The sequence below is a fragment of the Saccopteryx leptura genome, chromosome 2, assembly GCF_036850995.1.
Source record: "Saccopteryx leptura isolate mSacLep1 chromosome 2, mSacLep1_pri_phased_curated, whole genome shotgun sequence".
Classification (NCBI taxonomy): domain Eukaryota; kingdom Metazoa; phylum Chordata; class Mammalia; order Chiroptera; family Emballonuridae; genus Saccopteryx; species Saccopteryx leptura.
In genome coordinates this window covers 140,213,750-140,233,554 of record NC_089504.1, presented here as the reverse complement: position 1 = coordinate 140,233,554, position 19,805 = coordinate 140,213,750, and the positions used below count along the sequence as shown (strand labels likewise).

Here is a 19,805-nt window from a genome sequence, read left to right as displayed (position 1 = left end):
GGAGCTGTCCTCAGCACCTGAGGCCAACTCGCTTGAGCCCATCAAGCCATGGCTGCAGGATGGGAAGAGAGAGAGAGAAAGATGGAGGAGGGGTAGAGAAGCAGAATGTTGCTTCTCCTGTGTGCCCTGACTGGGAATCAAACCCATGACAGCCACATGCTGGACCAATACTCTACCACTGAGCCAACCAGCCAGAGACTAAATTAATTTTTAATAGTAGCTCAAATATTTACAATTTCCCGCAGTCTGAACTGTTGGATTCAAGTTTTGAGAAAATAACAGTTTTCATATCTTAATTCTATCCTACACTTTGGTCTTTTCCCTAAGCCCTCTGAAAATGAGTCTTGTGCTACTCAGTTTGTCTGCAACACTCATTGTGTCTTCCTTTGACTCACCAGCTCCTCTCTTTAGATCGTCCCATTATGATTTGGCATTATACCCACTCAGCAGTGTGTCTTCTCATGCTGTGAGATTGTAGTTGTAGCCATCCAATTTTTTGCATGATGCTGGCAGACTCATATTTTTTCTATCTTTAGGGAATCTCAGGGATGGATTCAGAAAGTCATTCAAAATGCTAGAATCAACATCAGTTTAAGAAAGGTTGCCATTTTCTGCTCTGAGAGCAAAGCATTTATTATGTTCATCAAGTAGAAGACCTGCTTGTGCCTATTACTCTAAAGCCGGCATGACTGATTCTATATGGAAGCATGGGGGTAGGAGGCAGGGACTGATTTGATTATAAAAAGATTCTTACTCTGGGAAGAAGACAGGTTTCTGAGGGTAATTGAAAAAGTAGCAGTTTTGGTTTAAGGAGATTATGTTCTTTGTAGGCTGGCCATAGCAGCATGTGATCTTGGCATGAGTAGTAGGTGGAGAATATACGGAGAGGTCCAAGAGGGATTAGTGAGTGTCCTGATAGGTGTTGAACATACAAGGACAGGGACTTGGAGGCAGGTGATAATTGGAAGACCAACTCGCAGTTGTCTGAGGGACATGGAATCCCAACTCTGACAAGGATTGAAGAATGAAGCCCAATGGTGCTGAAGTTCAGCGAGAGTCACGTGAGGAGGGGAACACAAAGAAAGGGAGCTTGGGAATATGGCAGAAGACCACAAAACAAGAATAAGGCTTGAGGGAACTTGAAGCTGAGCCTTGAAGGGTTGGCTTAAAAATCTGAAACAAATGTGGCCTCATTCTGAAGCAATGCTGTGTTCATGAGTGTCATAGGCATCAAGAATGAGTGTGAGAAGAAAGGGAAGGAAGATAAGAGAATGGTTAGTCTTAAAATTGAGAAACATAGATATTTACAAAAAAACAATGTATGTCTGTCTTCATTGTGCAACCTTTGCCTGTGAAAATTCAGTCAACTTAGGGTGAAAATCTGACCTTCAAAGTCGTCCTTATTAACTTCCCCGAAAAGACTGATACTGTTATACTCCAGTTTATTTTACTGGATGGAATATCGAGCTGGAAATTAGATAAGGTTTTTAATTCTATCTTTGTTATTAATTTTCTGTATGATATTACAGAATTTGTACATTTATATTATATTTTTATATCTGTGGGTCACATTTGTAATATTAATTTAGTCTAGAGTTAAATAAATAACCATTGAATAACCATTGCAATGGAGCTGGTAGTACATAGCCTTTGGAAGCAGTCAGACCTGGGTTTCCTAATTTATTAAGTATGTAATTGATCAGATTATTTTAAAATCTGAGATCGAGTTTTTTCATTGGAAATGTATGAATAATATACTTCTTAAAGGGTTGTTGTAAGAAATAACAATACTTTATATAATACCTTTGTCATGGAAAACACTGAAACTTCAAAAACAATAGTGGTTTTCAACCAATAGTGGTTGTTATTGATACCGCTGTTATTAAATATAGCCTACATTTTTTAGGAAGACCTTTTAAATCGAATCACCTAATAATCTCCCTAGGAAAGCCTTTAGGCAAATTGTGTATTCTCTAAAGTAGAGGGAATTTTAGTACATTTTCTTAGGTATCTCGCACAAGATTACGAGTCTCCCATAAAATGAAATTCAGTGACTATAATATGTAGCTGGACTACTTTCTTACAGACATGTGTGGCTCTCAGCTGATGCTCCGGAAGGACCTCCAGGGATGTAATTGTTGACCCCGAGTAAGCAGTTTGTATATACAGTAGGTGCAAGCCCCCATGCTTCTCGGTTCTACTGAGAAATTTTAGTGCATTTAGTCATCAAAGCAAGGAAAAGGGAAAGGGATTTTTTTTTTAACTACATTAGTGTTGAACTTGACTGAGTTCTTATAATGTGCCAGTTGCTATTTAGCCTGTTTTACACATAGTAGCTTCATTAGCCCTCATAACACCAGTATGAGGTTGGTGTATATTATCAGTACCCCAGTCATCATCAGAAGAAACTGAAAGGACTCTGGAGAAACCAAGATTCAAATCAAGATTGTTTAGCTTCTAAGACCATATATTTAACCACATTACTGTATTGCCATCAATAAATGGATATATATATATATACTACTAAATATATATAAATATATATATATTTATGTACTACTTTGAGAGAAAATAAATACTTTTAATAGTATAAAAGTATTCGCATACAAGTCAAGAACATCTTTGGGTGGTTAGAAGAACTCTCAAGGGACACTTATTCTAATAGCTCATTTCAGGGTCGAGGTTCCTTCTCATTATCTTAGCTACACAACTCTTTTGCAAGTATAGTCCTCAGGTAAAACGTGCTCATCCGTCCAAGAGTAAATGCCTCTTCTGTCTATTGTGGGTCATGAAGACTCAACTCCTATGACCTACTTCAGCCTTCCACAGAATGTGCGCTGAGACTCTTCCCTGTGATTCCTGAGAAGACAGCAGTAGTTCTACATGTGACGGGAAAGATGGCTTTCTAGTCTCCAAATCTCTACCAGGGTCGGGGAGACTGTAGCCACTCTCACTAAGAGGGCAGCACACTTTTCCCAGAGCAGTGAGTGCAGTCTAAATAGGAAAGTGACTGGACAGAAATTTATTTAATTTGGGGAAGAAAGAAATAAGCATATCAATTTTTTTCCCTGATCTTCTGACAAATCATTATTTTGAATTCACCATATGCTGACAGGTAAACTGCACAATATTCTTATCATTCCTGGTCATTTCTTCCATTTGGTAATGCAGAATGACTTCCTCCATTTTAAAAACACTGCTTTCTTTCCTTCCAAAGTTTAGGAAGAACTTTTCAACGTATATTTTTAGTCAGTGTATTCATTTTTCAATATATAAATATGCCCTTCCTGGCTAACCGAATTGATAGCTTCTCCCAGCATTAATAGTGAGGGTTCTTTCCTTCTTCCTTCTGTGCTCTTTTTATTTTAAATTCTCTATCCTCCTTAAACAGGCCCATTAAAAAAAAATCAAGGGAATACACAGTAGATGTTCCTGCTATGTGCTTATTAATTTTTGTGTGAACCATGACATATGGATTCAACAACACATTGGAGCGAAACACCTGAACAACCTTATATAAAATTCAGTCAAGAGGCTGAATACTTTCCCCATGCCTTTCTTCAGGTAACAATTGTGGAAAGACTTTAAAAGAATTATATCTTCTGTATTGTGAAGAACTGTTGTTGTATTTTATAAATAGTAAGAATTTAATAATGTTTATTCAACTGAATTTTTCAGCATAATAGTCACATTTGTATTGGTTTTTCTTTTTTGTTAAATATACTAAATGTCTCACCTACACATTAAATTTTGCATTCTAGTTTCTCAGGACTTGAGACAGAAGTTCTAGATAATGATATCATTGTTACATGGTGCATTTTATTACATTAGAAATGCAAAGTCTATTTTTGGTAATATTAGCAAGCTAATGTTTCTGTAGTTGAATAGATTTTATCACCAGCAAAGTAATTTAGAGCTAGGATCACACCATTCTTGTCAAAAATCACTTTTAAAGGAAATCTCACTCTCCAGAGATTATGAACAGTTTACTTTGTTAACTGAAAAATTGTGTATCAAATCATTGGTTGTAATCATTAGGCTTCTGTACCATGATAATAACAATCTTGCTTTCCTTTTCATGTCAACATTTAGCATTCTAACTATAAAATGGGATCACAATTAATTTAGTTATAATGTTAAAAATTACAGAGTAACATGGATTTCTTAATAAGCTCAATGTTTCAAATTTTAAACAAAAGTTACAGTTGCAGTTTTCTGGCATATGACATATTTTCATAGCAAATATAATATAATTTCTTCTGTGATAACTGATTTCATAAAATCTTACAAATGACATATTGTTAATATTTTTTTATATTGTTAATATTTTAGACATAAAACATATTGCATAGAAAGACAAGTGCATCTGATTTAAATTGGATGAATAATTAGTTTTGAGAAGCTATTTGCATGGATCTCTTATTGCCATTGGACCTGACATAATTTCCTCAGGTAGTTTAAAAAGAAAACTGATATACTAAAAGTCAGGTTCTTTCCCCTTGAATGTTCGTGTTAGAATTTTCAGTTTTGGGGCTATTCTTTATGTGCCAATCCTGGTGGCTACTAAGTGACTAATGTGTGAGTAGCATTTACAGTGTGGACACACTGAACAAAGAGATGAGTTACATTCTGCACAGGACACAGTGGAGCATGCGAGATTTTATCACACTACTGAGAATGTCACACGATTTAAAATTATGAATCGTTTATCTCTGGAATTTTTTATTTAATATTTTTGGACCATGGTTGACTCCAGATAACTGAAACCACAGAAAGCAAAACAATGGATAAGGGGCAGGAGACTGCTGTGACCCTTTCCCTTTTCCTTGCTTTGATGACTAAATGCACTAAAATTTCTCAGTAGAACCGAGAAGCATGGGGGCTTGCACCTACTGTATATACAAACTGCTTACTCGGGGTCAACAATTACATCCCTGGAGGTCCTTCCGGAGCATCAGCTGAGAGCCACACATGTCTGTAAGAAAGTAGTCCAGCTACATATTATAGTCACTGAATTTCATTTTATGGGAGACTCGTAATCTTGTGCGAGATACCTAAGAAAATGTACTAAAATTCCCTCTACTTTAGAGAATACACAATTTGCCTAAAGGCTTTCCTAGGGAGATTATTAGGTGATTCGATTTAAAAGGTCTTCCTAAAAAATGTAGGCTATATTTAATAACAGCGGTATCAATAACAACCACTATTGGTTGAAAACCACTATTGTTTTTGAAGTTTCAGTGTTTTCCATGACAAAGGTATTATATAAAGTATTGTTATTTCTTACAACAACTAGAGACTTAATAGTGGCTGGATTTATGAAGGTTATTATGTCCTAATTAATAAGTACAAAATTGTCATATGATCCAGATAGAGTCACTGGAAAATGGAAAGCTTTATGACTAAATTTCATGATCAGAATTCATGATCCAATCAATTTGGCATCATAGAGAGGATAAATTAAAAATATACCAGCATGACACCAGTTAGGAATAAAAAAACTGTAATAACCCAAGATAAGTCGAAATGTATTTACTCAATTTTTAATGTTTGAACATATCTAGTTAATGCCTGTTATTAAAAGTGAATATACAGTATACAATCCTAAGGTGACAAATATTTTCTTTCAAGTCATTGGTGATGTGTTTCCAATCATCTTTCAGCTTCTAATCTTTTTTGTTTAGTAGTCAGCTCTTAGCATAATATTCTTGCTTTGTAGGTCATCTATTCTTTTCTTTGGTTCCTTTGAATATATGCCCTTCATTTCCAGTGTTTTGCCCTGTACTTATCATGTGTATAGTTATAAATTTATTTTTATTTTTCCTACTTGTGATTCATTGGACGTTTTGAATCCGGAAATTAATTTTTTCATTCGTTTTCAGACATTCACTTTTCAAATATTTCATCTCCTTCATTCATTCTTTCCTCTGAACTTCTGATTAGACATATATTGAATCTTTTGCTTTTGTCCTGCATGTCTCTAAACCTCTTCATAATAGTTCTATGTCAGCCTCTCTGTGCTGCATTATGGATAGTTTTACACCCATCTGTCAATTCACTAACTCTCCTGTGACTGAACTATAGTTAGATTCATCCTCTGAGCTTTTTTCTATTTTTATTATTATTTCCAAAAGTTCTATATTTGTTCTTTTTTTCTGAAATATTCTTGATTATTTTGTAGGCTTTTGCCAGTCACTCAAGATTTCAATTTTTCTCTTTAAATTTTACTTATATGTATTTACATGTTATATACGATGCATAATATTTCTAGTATTCTAAGTCTGTATTTGATTCTGCAGTCTGTTGTTTCTGGAGACTCTAAACACATGGTATATTTTCCCTTCAGTGTTTAAAAGCATATATAATATATATGGTTTTTTAAAGTTTAAGTGTGAGGATACTTTGAGATGTAGTTTGAAGGCAAACTCTTTCAGAGAGGTTTGCATTTACCAGGCACTTTGGATCACTTGCATTTACTAAAATTTTGGTTAGAACCTTTTGTAACTACCTCAGTAGTAGAAATTAAGGCAGCAAGCCTAGTTAGGGTCTGAGTTATTAAGAGATATATTTTTCTCTTTTATTCATCATCAAGTTTTAAGGCAGGGATTTATTTTCTGGCTTCTTCAGAGGGGATACCTTAATATCATATTTACACTACAGTCAGTCAAAATATTCATTCTGATCGAAGCTTTATGCTGTGAGTTGGCCATTTATTGAATTTCTCACCTGATGAGTCTCTCTCCCCCACTCCTTGTTTTTTGTCTTTTGTTTTCATGCCGTAAGCTAAGGAGCCATAAAAGCAAACCCAGATCAGACTCTCCTGGGTTCACTTCTGCTTGCCCTCTGGCTTTCCACCTTCAACTTCTGATTGGTTCTCACTTTCTTGCCTGGTTGTCAGAGTAGTTATAAAGACTTTTTCCAAATTTTAGTCAGCATTTCAAAGTATTTTTAGGTAGATGTTCAGTTAAGGTGTTTACCATAATGCTGAAAATATAAATCTTGTGATTCACACACAGAAGGAAGAAAAAGAAGACACAGCTAGATTAGAAAGATTAACTGTGAAATGATGCATGGAGTATTTTAAGAAAAAATGGACAAGGATAAATTAATGGATCTCTTAATCATAAAGACCTGGAGGAGATGGGAGATCCTGACATTTGTTATTTCCCTAATGGGGAATAAAGAATGGAAACAAGATTTTGTGATAGGCGGGTTCCTGCACGAGCTGGCATTTTTAGTTCAAAACCAAGTGGTGTTCTCCATAAGAAATTTTAGAATAGGAAGAAAGAAAAACAGAGCAGTTTTAGAGTGGGAACAATTTTATTGATATATTCACAACTCAGAATATTTTAACTTTCCATTCTTCTACCTTGTTCCCAGTTGAGACACTAAGACTCCAATCCCTTTATCATGGAGAATAAGGAATTATGCATTTGTTGTCTACATGCTGGTGGTACAAATAAAACTGTAAGATGAATTATATTCTTGAGGACAAAAGCACTCATTGGGCTCTAATTTTCCAACTTTAGTTCCCAGGACAAACAGAGGAGTTGAGAGGGCAAAAGAAGCATGAAGTATACTCTCAGTGCAAAGGTGAATCTGGAAGATTCTCATGGTCTTGTCTCTGTATTCCCTCCTGTAAAGCAGGGAACCATGCATACCCCTTGCGGTTCCCTGGTGGGCCTTTCTCTTAGTGTCAGCTAGAAGCTATATGAACATTAATATACCAGAGACATGTAAAAAGCAAACTGAATGGGAGTTAAACTTTGCTTAATTTTACTTATGTATAATGTATTTTTCTTATATATTGACCACCCGCTATGTATCAGTATCTAACTTTGTTGGTTTACAAGAGGATTATGTCATGAATTTTGCTTTTATACAGCTTATAGTCAACTTGAGAAAACAAAGGTTGAAAATACATGATTGTAATAATTTAGAAATAATTAAATGCAATAAGACTGTAAAGAAGTCTAAGCTTTGTGTGAGGTTGATTGGAATAAGGTTTCGTAGAACAAATGGAACTTCATCTGGGGATATGAAAAGTGTGAGGCAGCACAGAGAACAGTTAACAAACACAGTCAGGTATGTGAGGGCATAGGAATGTCAGAAAAGAGTAAATGCAAATAAATAACCATGTTAATGAAAGAAGAAAGAAGTATGAAAACCAAGATTAGGTATAGGTTTTAATCATATAATAGAAATCTTAGAAACCGTGGGAGAATGCTTTATTATATATATAAAACATAATACGGTAGACAATATGAAGCTGTTGAATATTCTTGGGCAGAGGACTGACATGTTGAATGTGATCAATGTTTAGCTGGGTCAGGATATGTGGATATATAGGATAAACTCAGCGTTGGAACTGGGAATATATTGTGTTAGGAAAGAGCACATCCATTAGTAGTACTCTATTAGGTTATAAAAAATAAAATATATAATATAAATAGAAAATATTAATGTATATAAAATATATATATTTTTTGTTTTAGAGGAATTCCAGGGAAGAAATGTGGTACCATCATACTTACAGCAGAGGAATTAAACTGTTGCAGGGTAAGTAAATATTTCTTCAATTTAAATAGTATTTCTAACATTTCTTTAAGCTGATATTTTTGAAACTTTACATAAATGATTAACTTAAGTAATTTTAGCAAAATATAATTGAAACTATGTGCTAAATAATTCTATAACTCATGAATTATCACTTTGGATACTTAGTACTTTAACCAAAGAGACTATATTCTATAGTCCAAAAAAGATAATCAGTTTTTTTCATAATCTTTTTAAAGGATAGAATATTTCAAAATAAAACCTAATGTCATTATCATTATGGGCATTAATATAAGGAATTGTCAATTGTACCAATCCATTCAGTTCCTATAAAAATTTTTTAAGATTTATGTGTGATAGTGAAGAAATATTTTTAGTCATTTCATTTCAGCCCTTTTGCCGCCCTAACATAACTGTTTTTCCATGTTTATAATTGAATTAATTCAGAATATACACAGTCCCATCTTTGTTAGCTTGGGGAGTCCACATTTGAAGAAAGAACCAAGTTACCACTCCAACTGGGAACATGATGATATGAAGTGTGTAGTCAGTGTTTTTAGACAACTTTTATTTTTAGTTGTGATTTGCTGATATAGCCATTGACACATGTTCACTGATTTCGTCGTTGTCAAGGAGAGCTGGTAGCTATGCCACTCCACATGGGAAGTCATGACAGCTCTCTGAATCTGAAGTCAATACTGTCTGTCACTATGGCCCAATGGATCCCTGGTGATTGTTTTTTCTGGGGAAAAGAAATGAAATCTCAGTACTCTTTATTTATAAAATTTGCTTCATGATTTTAGGCATAGTAGTTCCTAAAAGTACCAAAATTTAGTACTTTGGAATTGGCCATAGTTTTTGTACAGACAGCTATTAATTATTATCTGTTTTTAACTTTAATTTCCAGATATATATTTAAATATAACCATTATGACTTTATGTACTTAAGTATGTGTGTGTATGTGTATTAAAAAGGGCATGTGGTCAGAAAAACATGATATTATGTGACAGCAAATGATGGAAACTGAGCATTTCAGTTGATTATATACTTTTGAGATTCTGGGGATTGGGTAGTGAAATAACAAAATGAAACTATAATAAGAGGGTTGTGGAAATAACTAAACAGGAATATTGGAATTTAAGCAGTTAAAAATGCATTTGAATGAGACCTTTCTTTTCTTTTTGCTCCCATTGTTTTCATCACCTTGAGCAGGTCCTCCTCACTTCAGTTTTAGTTTTCTCATTTGTAAAATGCCAAACACTACTTACAGTAGAACTCTGCTAAGGACCATCAGACTGAGTTGAGTTTTGTTTTTGCCAGTATTGGTAATTTGTACTTTGGCTTATTTAAAAAAAATTTTTTTGTGTGTGTTTGTAACAAAGACAGAGAGAGACAGGGAGAAGGACAGATAGACAGGAAGGGAGAGAGATGAGAAGCATCAATTCTTCGTTGCATCACCTTAGTTGTTCAATGGTTGCTTTCCCATATGTGCCTTGACTGGAGGGCTATAGCAGACTGATTGACCCCTTGCTCAAGCCAGCGACCTTGGGCTCAAGCCAGTGAGCTTTGCTCAAACCAGATTAACCCACGCTTAAGCTGGCGACCTCGGGGTCTTGAACCTGGGTTCTCCTCTTCCCAGTCTGACGCTCTATCCATTGCACCACTGCCTGGTCAGGCTGTTTTTTGGCTTATTAAGTCACTTGATTGCTCTTTTACTTTCCCTATCTGCAGAGGGTGAGGGGGGGAGCCAAACATGTGAACCAATCACTAGAATATTTTTAAAAATTTTCTTATCTCTGAAAATTGACTACCATATTATATAATCTGAAAATATAATGTATATGAAAGCATTCTTGATATAGTACTAAAATACCTTTCAAAAATATTATAATTATTTAAATGCAAAAATAATGCCTACCATCCTATTTCTTAAGTTAAATTTGTACAACGGTTTTTTTTTAATGGTATCATCCAGGGGTAGTCAAACTTTTTATAAAAACCACCCACTTTTGCAGTGCTGGTCAACCTAGTCCCTACCACCCTTTTCAGCTTTCACGGTGGGAGGTAGCAGAGCAACCAAATGGCGCCATGATTGGCCCACCATGAAAGCTGGAACGCCCACTTATGGGTGGTAGGGACTAGGTTGACCAGCACTGCAAAAGTAGGCGGTTTTTATAAAAAGTTTGACTACCCCTTTTTGTTCATGTGTATGATGATACGAGTTTTGTATAATGAGGGAGGAAGGAGAAAAAGAACGTCCAGGTCAATAAGATACATGTTCTTTAAAGTGACATTAACATGCTATTTTGTCAAAATCTGAAATTAAGGTGATTTTATATAAATATGCCAATGAACATATTATTATTAATCTGTTTTATAAGAAAACCAAGATATCAAGGCATATATTGAGTATGGCCTTGCATCTTATATGCCTTCTACTTTCAATTCTATTGTTTTGCTTGGGAAACAGGAAAATTCTTCTAAAGTGTCCATGTAAAAGAAGTGGAATCTGTTATTTAATGATCAGGCATCTTTACCACTTTATACTATTAAAGCTTTAAGAACATCTGCAATTATCTTTAAATAAGTAAACATATCTCTTATACTTAGAAATTATAGATCTAATATTTTAAAAACACTTAGAATCTTTATTTAATTTCATTTTATATATTCTCTGTTCTGATAGCTACAGCGTTATCAATAATCACCATCTATTAATACGATATGTATAAATCTTGAAATAATATTTTATTACTATGCTAGTATAATAGAAAGAAGAAATATATTCAAAGAAATGTTCATATTTACTTCAGAAGAGACAGTGCCTTTTACTTACATTTTAGGGTACTTTTAAAATATTGAGAATTTTGAATGAGATGTATTTCACACTTTACATTATATGAATTGACATTTTATATTTCTTTCTTTAAAACACATTGGAAGTCATTAACTTGAGGATAAACTTTAGAGTCAGGACTACTAAATTTCAGTTTTTTCTTTTTTCTTTTTTAACAGAGAGAGTGAGTCAGAGAGAGAGATAGACAGGGACAGACAGACAGGAATGGAGAGAGATGAGAAGCATCAGTTATTAGTTTTTCATTGCACATTGCAACACCTTAGTTGTTCATTGATTGCTTTCTCATATGTGCCTTGACCGCAGGCCTTCAGCAGACCGAGTAAGCCAACCTTAGGTTCAAGCTGGTGGGCTTTTTTTGCTCAAACCAGATGAGCCCTGCGCTCAAGCTGGCGACCTCCGGGTCTTGAATCTGGGTTCTTCCACATCCCTGTCCGACACTCTATCTACTGCGCCACCGCCTGGTCAGGCTAAATTTCAGTCTTATTTCCTTTACAGATGAGTGAGTTGATATTCTTTGAGCTTTAATTTCTGGACTTGTAAAATGCTGATATTCTCTTGTAAATTTATTAAAAATATTTTTCAGTTAACAATTTACATTCAATTAGTTTCAGATATACAGCAAAATGGTTAAAAATGCTGATAGTATTCTTAATATCCCCCCTACCTCCAGATGGTTACTCTTTAGGAAAAAGGCGTCATTTGAACGATGTATAAATCATAACTTACAAGTAGGTTGAAAATATCCACAAAGACTATTTTTCATTCTGATTCATTGATTCAACAATATTATACAAATGTACTAGTCTGAGAAATGGATGCTTGGACTATAATTGTGAGAAAAAAGCAACAAACCACCTTGGACCTTGTCTTTAATAAACACATAGTTTGTGGGGAATATAGACATTTATCAGATGACTGTGCAGGCAAATAGGTCATGATATGTACTAAGTGATCAAATATATTATGAAACAACTGAAAATCTAAATTCTTTGGAGGAGTATGTCATACAGGCCTCTTTGAAAAAAGGACATTTAGCTAAACCCTGAGGAGTGGCTTTCCAGCCAAAGGATAAGAATTCCAGTAGTGTGTGCAACTGTGTATAATCCTGAGAAGGGAAAGGAGTGTGTGTGGTGTTTGATGACAAGGGCCTAAGAGTGTGAGATGATTAAGGTAAGACTTAGCGAGATGAAGGTGGAAAGGCAGCTCAGAGCCCCTTTGGTGTTGGGCTTTGTAGACTATGTTAAAGATTCTGTTTATCTGAAATACAGGGCAAAGCCTTGAAGCATTTTTAAGTTATGTATAGCATTATTTCTTTCATGTTTTAAGACCATGGCTCTGCTGAATGGAGAATGGATTGGATGTGTCCAAGAAAGGAAGAGGGAGAAAGGAGTAAATGCCACTGCACCTGTGTGGGTGGGAGAGGAGGTCAGCTTGGACTACAGTGGTGCCAGGGTTGCTGCAGTGAAAATTTGAGGAGTGTTTTAGACTCAGAATGGTACAACTTGGTGAAGGATTGCATAAAGGGGAAGAAAAAGGAAGCACTGGAGAGCAGCTCCTTGATCACTTGTGTGTATGACGAGCTGCTAATTGAGCTAGGAGAATGATAGGAGAAAGAAGTTAGATTTGAACTTGTTAGAAGTGCTTGGGAAATATTCAAGTGGATTTCTTCAATAGAAAGTTTGTTATACTGGTGTAGAGTAGCGAAGAAAGGTTTGAAAATTCTCTCAGGTGGCCTTAAGCATAAGAGATTTTTAAAAAGAAAAAACCTTTACAATGATGCCTGTATATTTCAGAAAATAAGTATAAATATATGCTTGATTTTTCCTAAGAAATTAGATTTTTTTCTATTTGTTACAGATAAAATCCCTGCTATGTTATTAACTTGGGTAATTGCAAAATACAGTTTTCTTATATTTATATAATTTGGTACACTGAAAGAAATCTTTGTTTTGAATTGATTATTCATTTTGCAAACCTTAAGGAATATAATTTGAATAATTACAACTTGGTATTATATTTATTTATGATCATATGATAATTTTTAAACAATATTTTATGTCTTTGAAGTTTAATTTATAATCAGTTTGAAATATAAACATTTTACTTATATATTAATGCATTTAAGTATATCATTATGTTTTTGGGAGTCTAGATGCTTTAGGAGAATGTCTTCAAGGGTTTTTCTTTTTTACTTAGGGGCAAGAGCAATGTCTTTGTCCCATGTACTTAGAAAATCATTCTCACCCAAGGCATTTAATATATGTGAAGACAAAAGAGCATTCAAAACAAATAAAACAAACAAAAGAAAACCCCAGCCCTTTCTTTGCAATTTTGCCTTTGATTTTATAGTTGGATCATCCAAGTGACTCTCTCATTGCTTCCTTAATGGATAGTACATAAATCTTTGATCTCTAAATCCCAATTTGAAAAGTGATCAAGGTGGAGAAACTTGAGTTATTAATCATATTCATTTTGTTGTTGCCCTTGCTTAAAATGTTTATTGTAACTGCCTGCTTAAAGGCTAGTGCCTGCTCTAATGTGAGTATTTCTCTGGCAGAAGTTATCACATCTATATTCTAAATAACAAAGTAAAATAACACTCGGCCAATGCTTTGGAAAAGGAAAAATCTAGAGCTAGGCACTTCTCTGCGTTATTACTTGAGAAATGTTACTAAGAAAGTATATGATTGAATGAATGACAAACAGGATCATCTCTTGTATAGTGTTCTGCAATTTCTGAAAGGAAATAGTCATCCCTCGGGTTATTACAGTTCACTTTTCGTGGTCTCACTGTATCACGGATTTTTAAATCGCATATATCTAATTTTGTATCGCGGATGGAATTTTTGTGGTATATAGGTATATATATTTATTATTTTTATCATTTTTTTTTTTTTTTGTATTTTTTCTGAAGCTGGAAATGGGGAGAGACAGTCAGACAGACTCCCGCATGCGCCCGACCGGGATCCACCCAGCACGCCCACCAGGGGTGAAGCTCTGCCCACCAGGGGGTGATGCTCTGCCTCTCCGGGTGGTCGCTCTGTTGCGACCAGAGCCACTCTAGCGCCTGGGGCAGAGGCCAAGGAGCCATCCCCAGCACCCGGGCCATCTTTGCTCCAATGGAGCCTTGGCTGCGGGAGGGGAAGAGAGAGACAGAGAGGAAAGAGAGGGGGAGGGGTGGAGAAGCAGGTGGGCGCTTCTCCTATGTGTCCTGTCCGGGAATCGAACCCAGGACCTCTGCACGCCAGGCTGACCCTCTACCACTGAGCCAACCGGCCAGGGCTATTTTTATCATTTTTGTGGCAAAATAAGTGTGGGAAAGGTTTATAAGAGTGTGGGGAGGGTTTATGAAGCCTTAAAATATATATAAATAATAAATATAAGGTCACTACTTCATGGATTTTCGCCTATCTTGGGGGGCTCTGGAACCTAACCCCCATGATAGACAAGGGACCACTGTAATGAAATTGTGGATGCTTAGTAAGTGTTACTGGACTTTGCAACATAAAGAAGTGGTGAATAAGAGAGTGCCTTTTTAGGTATTGTTAACATTTTCACCAAATAGTGTTTAAAACTATGATGTCTTGATTTGATCTGAATTACTTTGACCCTCTACCTCTTTCCAAAAATGCTAGTGTCTTCTATCAGTTAAAAAAGCAAACAAAGCAAAAGTGATTTTATTGTTAAATTTACTACAAAGTTTCTACCTTTCAAAAAGCTTATATTACTTAATTAAATAATGTTGCATATCCTTGATTTATGATACCCCAGTTTGTTTAAGCTAAATCATGTAAATTTTGAATGCTTGAGAATATACATTGATAAAAATGATTAGTCTGTGGAAAGCCACATGCAAAAGAATGAAACTTGACTACAGCCTGTCCCCGTGTACTAAAATTAATTCAAAGTGGATCAAAGGCCTAAATATAAGATCTGAAACAATAAAGTACATAGAAGAAGACATAGGTACTAAACTCATGGACCTGGGTTTTAAAGAACATTTTATGAACTTGACTCCAATGGCAAGAGAAGTGAAGGCAAAGATAAATGAATGGGACTACATCAGAATAAAAAGTTTTTGCTCAGCAAGAGAAACTGATATCAAAATAAACAGACAGCCAACTAAATGGGAACTGATATTTTCAAACAATAGCTCAGATAAGGGCCTAATATCCAAAATTTACAAAGAACTCATAAAACTCAACAATAAACAAACAAACAAACAATCCAATAAAAAAATGGGAAGAGGACATGAACAGACACTTCTCCCAGGAAGAAATACAAATGGCCAACAGATATATGAAAAGATGCTCAGCTTCATTAGTTATTAGAGAAATGCAAATCAAAACTACAATGAGATACCACCTCACCCCTGTTAGATTAGCTATTATCAACAAGACGGGTAATAGCAAATGTTGGAGAGGCTGTGGAGAAAAAGGAACCCTCATTCACTGTTGGTGGGACTGTAAAGTAGTACAACCATTATGGAGGAAAGTATGGTGGTTCCTCAAAAAGCTGCAAATAGAACTACCTTATGACCCAGCAATCCCTCTACTGGGTATATACCCCAAAACCTGAGAAACATTGATACGTAAAGACACATGTAGCCCCATGTTCATTGCAGCACCGTTCACAGTGGCCAAGACATGGAAACAACCAAAAAGCCCTTCAATAGAAGACTGGATAAAGAAGATGTGGCACATATACACTATGGAATACTACTCAGCCATAAGAAATGATGACATCAGATCATTTACAGCAAAATGGTGGGATCTTGATAACATTATACGGAGTGAAATAAGTAAATCAGAAAAAAACAAGAACTACATGATTCCATACATTGGTGGAACATAAAAACGAGACTAAGAGACATGGACAAGAGAGTGGTGGTTACCACGGGTGGGGGGAGGGAGGACGCAGGAGGGAGGGAGGGAGAGAGTTAGGGGGAGGGGGTGGGGCACAGAGAAAACTAGACAGAGGGTGATGGAGGACAATCTGACTCTGAGTGAGGGGTATGCCATGTTTTCTTTGACTATATGTACCCTGAATTATTAATGTCATCCCATTAACATTAATAAAAATTTATTTAAAAAAATGATTAGTCTGGAATAGTGGTTAACATACACATGCTTAATTGAAATTGCAAAATGAAAACAGGCGCTTTGCTTTTCTTGAAGTTCATTGCAATAGAAATTATTATTATTATATTTTGTGACAGAGAGAGATAGAGAGAGGGACAGATAAGGACAGACAGAAAGGAAGGGAGAGAGACAAGAAGCATCAACTCTTTGTTGTGGCACCTTAGTTCATTGATTGCTTTCTCATATGTGCCTTGAGGGGGGGGGGTACAGCAGACCCAGCCAAGCCAGCCACCTTGGGCTCAAGCTGGTGAGCCTTGCTCAAACCAGATGATCCCATGCTCAAGCTGGTGACCTCGGGGTTTCAAACATGGGTCCTTGGAGTCCCAGTGTGTCACTCAATCTAGAGTACCACCGCCTGGTCAGGATAGAAATTATTTTTAAATGTAGTTATTGAGACATTGTGGAACACTTGTGTATATATAATTAAGAAAATGTTTTTCCCCTGTAGATGGTAAACGATGTGGTCAGAGTCTGAATCTGTCTTGTTCCTCATGTAGTCATCCAATATATCTTAACTTCTATACATGAGAGATAGTAGATGCTTTGTAAATATTTCCTCAGGAATTAAAAAATGCTTATGTTCTAAAATTGTATGCTTGAATAGCTGAAGATATGAATGAAGATATTGGTAATATGGTATTGGGTACCTAGAATCATCTAGCTTAATATCACTTTTCAGGAGGAAAATGTTACAGAGTTGTTAAAAGTTACAGTTTTGTGATTAGATCAAATACTTACAAGATCAATTTTCCAATCTCCCAGTCCTTCAGAAAGCAATTGTATGTTGTCTGAGATTCTCTCACTCTTGGTCATTTGCATTAAAATGGCAAATATGTTTTCTTGTCAAGAGTTGCTTGTGATCTGCAGTTTCTAGTTATTTATAACCCAGATTTTGAGCTATTTTATTAAATTTGTTTTCAGGATGCTGTTCTGATGCAATTTTGTGCTAACAAATTGGACAAGAAGGATTTCTTTGGAAAATCAGATCCTTTTCTTGTATTTTATCGAAGTAATGAAGATGGCAGGTACATTTATATTTTATGCATTTATACTCTACAGTGAGGATGATATATGAATTATTTTTCTCAGAGAATGTCATTAATGTGAACAAAGTAAAATATTTTTGTATTTTAATAATGTATGTGATTTTTACATCTCAGTAACAATGAATAACTTTCTAAGCATTTCACATGTTTTGTTTGATATTTAAAATGAATGATTTTCAACTTTGTGGAAACAGTTCCTCTTTACATGTTATAAAATTATAATGTTGCCTTAATAATATGGAAGAATTATTATTTTTTTTTGTGGACATCTAATATATTTAGTTATAGACTATTTTCTTAGAGAAGGAAATGGACTTTACAGATTGGTTTTTTTTTTCATAGTAGAGGCTTTATAAAAAAAATAGTTAACAGTCAATAAAACTTTTCATTATATTCTGGTAATTTAAATATTTTACCAGTCATGATTAGATTTGTTTCTATGTAGTCTGAGAGTGTATCCATGGTTTATAGAGTATAATCTATTGTATATGACTCTACCACTAATTATATTTTATTGTTTCCTTTGATTCATATTGAATGTATTTATGAGAAAGTTTAGTGGTTAAAATTGTGGGCTAGGGTTTTGTTGACATGGTTTAAATTATGACCCTGCTAATCAATAGGCATGGGACCATTGGCAAGTTTTATAAATTATATGAGACTTAGTTTCCTCATTTGTAAATCAAACTTAGTTTCCTCATTGGTAAATTATTAAATTATAGCTACTTCATAGGGTTGTTTAGAGTATTACTTGGGTTACTATGCAAAGTAACTTGCATTGAAGCTTGCCTATCACATGAAAATAATTTAAATGTTAGTTGCTGTAATATTATTCTTATAGTATAATATTTTTATTTTTATTTTTTCTTAACTATGATTAATAAAATATTAGCTAAAGAGAAAGCATCATTTAGAGATTAAAAATGAGGGGACTGGAATGGAAAAAAATCTGCTACACATACAATAAGATTATATAACATGTTAATATTATGTAATAGTATATAAAATGTTACATAAAAATAAAAGTGTGCATTTGAAGTGAATATATGGGGCAGTAGAAGATGATGCTTTACTTATTGTGGGTTTTTGCTTTTGTATTTTTCCAAAGTGAGAAGCTGGGGGCAGTCAGACAGACTCCCACATGTGCCCGACCTGGATCCACCCAGCATGCCCACCAGGGAGCTATCTTGTCCCCTCTGGGGTGTTGCTCCACTGCGATTGGAGCCATTCTAGTGCCTGAGGCAGAGGCCATGGAGCCATCCTCAGCACCCGGGCCAACTTTGCTCCAGTGGAGCCTCGGCTGCGGGAGGGGAAGAGAGAGACAGAGAGGAAGGAGAGGGGGAGGGGTGGAGAAGCAGATGGGCACTTCTCCTGTGTGCCCTGGCCAGGAATCGAACCCGGGACTTCTGCACGCCAGGCTGACGCTCTACCACTGAACCAACTGGCCAGGGCCTTGTGGGTTTTTTTGGTGCAGCTACTAGGCAGTTGTTGGCTATTTTTGTTATGATGTCATATTATTGGATTTAGTGTACTTTCCACCTGTTTTGGTGATTAAAATGTTAGAGTAACATCTGCATCTTAACACTGATTTTATCCATGTGAAAAATATTAGACAACGAGGAAAATCACATTTTCTAATCATTTCGTAGAAAAAAAAATTAAAGAATGAGCTTAAAATTTTTGAATCACTATTTTCTTATGTCTTCTTCTGTTTGAATGCCTTGTTTCCAGAATTTTTTATTTTTATTTTTTTAATTTTATTTATTCATAAAGATTAGTTATACATTCCAGTGTTTCACACATTCTATGCTACTGGTGAGAGTTACATTGCAGAAATTTATTATGCTCATCTGAATGATAACTTATTCATTAAATGAAATCTAAATATTAAAGAATTGAAGTACAATTCATCCAAAAATCTGAAATTAGTTAAAAACAACTATAGTATTACTAAAATTTGGTGAATCTCATTTCAGAAAATTTTCCAACATGTATTTATAAACATAAAACTACTTCACCAGCTAAACCCAAGTACATATGGTAAGACATTTATTAATGTCTTAATATGTGTGTGTGTATTATTTTATTTATTTTTTCTTTCTTTCTTTTTTTTTTTCTGAAGCTGGAAACTGGGAGAGACAGTCAGACAGACTCCCACATGCACGCCCACCAGGGGCGACGCTCTGCCCCTCCAGGGCGTCGCT

At 35.2% G+C, this 19,805-nt stretch overlaps 1 protein-coding gene across 1 annotated transcript in view; it reads left to right on the top strand.

Annotated features, from left to right (window-relative positions):
* Nucleotides 1-19,805, top strand: part of CPNE8 (copine 8) — a 212,978-nt gene that overhangs the window by 79,548 nt on the left and 113,625 nt on the right. The window contains exons 7-8 of the mRNA XM_066368944.1: nucleotides 8,496-8,559; nucleotides 17,477-17,580. Coding sequence (XP_066225041.1) covers nucleotides 8,496-8,559; nucleotides 17,477-17,580 — 168 coding nt within the window. The remainder of the gene's footprint in view (nucleotides 1-8,495; nucleotides 8,560-17,476; nucleotides 17,581-19,805) is intronic.